Below are 1,574 nucleotides of genomic sequence, written 5' to 3' on the forward strand. Positions count from 1 at the left end.
CAAAATCACATACAACAAAATTTTTGTTTTTTTAGTAATAATATCATTATCACGGAATTCTTTTTAACCGGGACTAATAACAATTTTAAAAGATAACGAATCGCTGAGTGTAAGAAATAATATCCCCAATCACAGTAGAGTGTCCCTAATCTTCATAAACAGTGTACAGGTTACAGGTAAGGTTGTATAGTTGCACCTTTCAATCGAGTTGGCTGCTCGAAAAGACTCGCTTGCTATATATGGTAGTTGTAAGGGTGAAATCTAAACAGTTGCACAACAAATCTAGTTTTCTCGTACTTTTGCCTAAGAAAAATATCCCCAACAAAAAAAAAAATATTATCGTTCAGAGGCACATATAACATGACGTCACCAACGACCAATGAGCGAGCGCGTGAGCGGGTGTAAAAGGGCGTCCAGCGCCCAAAGTCTGTACCAGTTCACTTCACACGCCTGGGTGTACGCACGCTTTTCATCCCTTCTTATCCTCCCCCTTGAACAAACCACGCCAAAATGAACCGTGCTACCAAGTCCGGAATCGCTGCCGAGGCTCAGGCTAAGGTAAGGTGATATGGAGTGTTTGGGGGTTAAAGGTGTGTTAAGGTGAGATGCGAGGCTCCGGGCGTCTGCTAAGAGAAGAGTAACTTAGAGGGTTATTGATTCAGGAACTACACAAGCGATGCTGTAGTATTACTATGGGTTTCTGGGTGTAATTTTAAAGAGAGTTGGATCGATATCTTGACACGAGGACCAAAACAAGTGCATGACTTGGATACTGAACGGAGTTAAGAGATACTGCAATTGGTCGTTTTCACCTTGTTGATTTTGTCACGTGGCGGAAATTACATGTTAACGATCAATTTGAAAATGTTTACAGTGGACTTCATATTTTGATGGTGAGTTTTTCACATTAACGATTCATGATAATTGTGAAGAGTGTCACTGCTCCCTTTGCTTAAAAAAAAATTCATGTTACTCTTAAGCCTTGGATTGCAAATAGTTAACAATCTGAAGAACACAAAATTTTATGAAAAATGAAGAGCCCACTGTAAAGTCATGACAGTAATTCTAAATTAAAGCGCTCGAAGGTAGTCGTTAAATGATTTTCCATATAAATAAACTCAAAGTAATTCTTAAAAGGTGTCAAAAAAATATAAATTTTTTAGTGATTATTTACCGATTCAAACGTTTTTAAAAGCCAGAATATTGTTAGATGAACCAGTACATAACCTCTAAAACACTGTCCTACATTTTGAGTAATGAAAGCAGCTGCAGACCGACTCAGGTGGAAGTGCAGTTCACATTTAATTTTTTGGTAGTTGAGCGAGGCAGTTTAATCGAAAATAAAATCCGTGCTAACTGATGTGGAATGAATTCTGTTTAATTGTATTTGCAAATTTATCACGTCTATTATTTGGCGGCTGAGGTTTGTGGGCGACATTTTTTTTAATATCGCTTGGCAAAGGATGTTTTTTGTCGATTCCTATGAACTAGAAGATAACGCTAGTTAGAATCGATAAAATGTATATCATCGAGTTGTGAAAGGGTAGAGTTTTTTCAAACATTGTTCTAGGAAC

The 1,574-nt window shown here is 37.5% G+C and overlaps 1 protein-coding gene across 1 annotated transcript in view; it reads left to right on the forward strand.

Moving 5' to 3' along the window:
* Nucleotides 1–439: 439 nt before the first annotated feature.
* The window catches only part of LOC119581966 (myophilin-like), a 6,402-nt gene continuing 5,267 nt past the window's right edge, over nucleotides 440–1,574 (forward strand). The window contains exon 1 of the mRNA XM_037930149.1: nucleotides 440–558. Within this exon, the coding sequence (XP_037786077.1) occupies nucleotides 511–558 (48 nt within the window). The 5' untranslated portion in view covers nucleotides 440–510. The remainder of the gene's footprint in view (nucleotides 559–1,574) is intronic.

The sequence above is a fragment of the Penaeus monodon genome, chromosome 15 (genome assembly GCF_015228065.2).
Source record: "Penaeus monodon isolate SGIC_2016 chromosome 15, NSTDA_Pmon_1, whole genome shotgun sequence".
In the NCBI taxonomy this organism is placed as follows: domain Eukaryota; kingdom Metazoa; phylum Arthropoda; class Malacostraca; order Decapoda; family Penaeidae; genus Penaeus; species Penaeus monodon.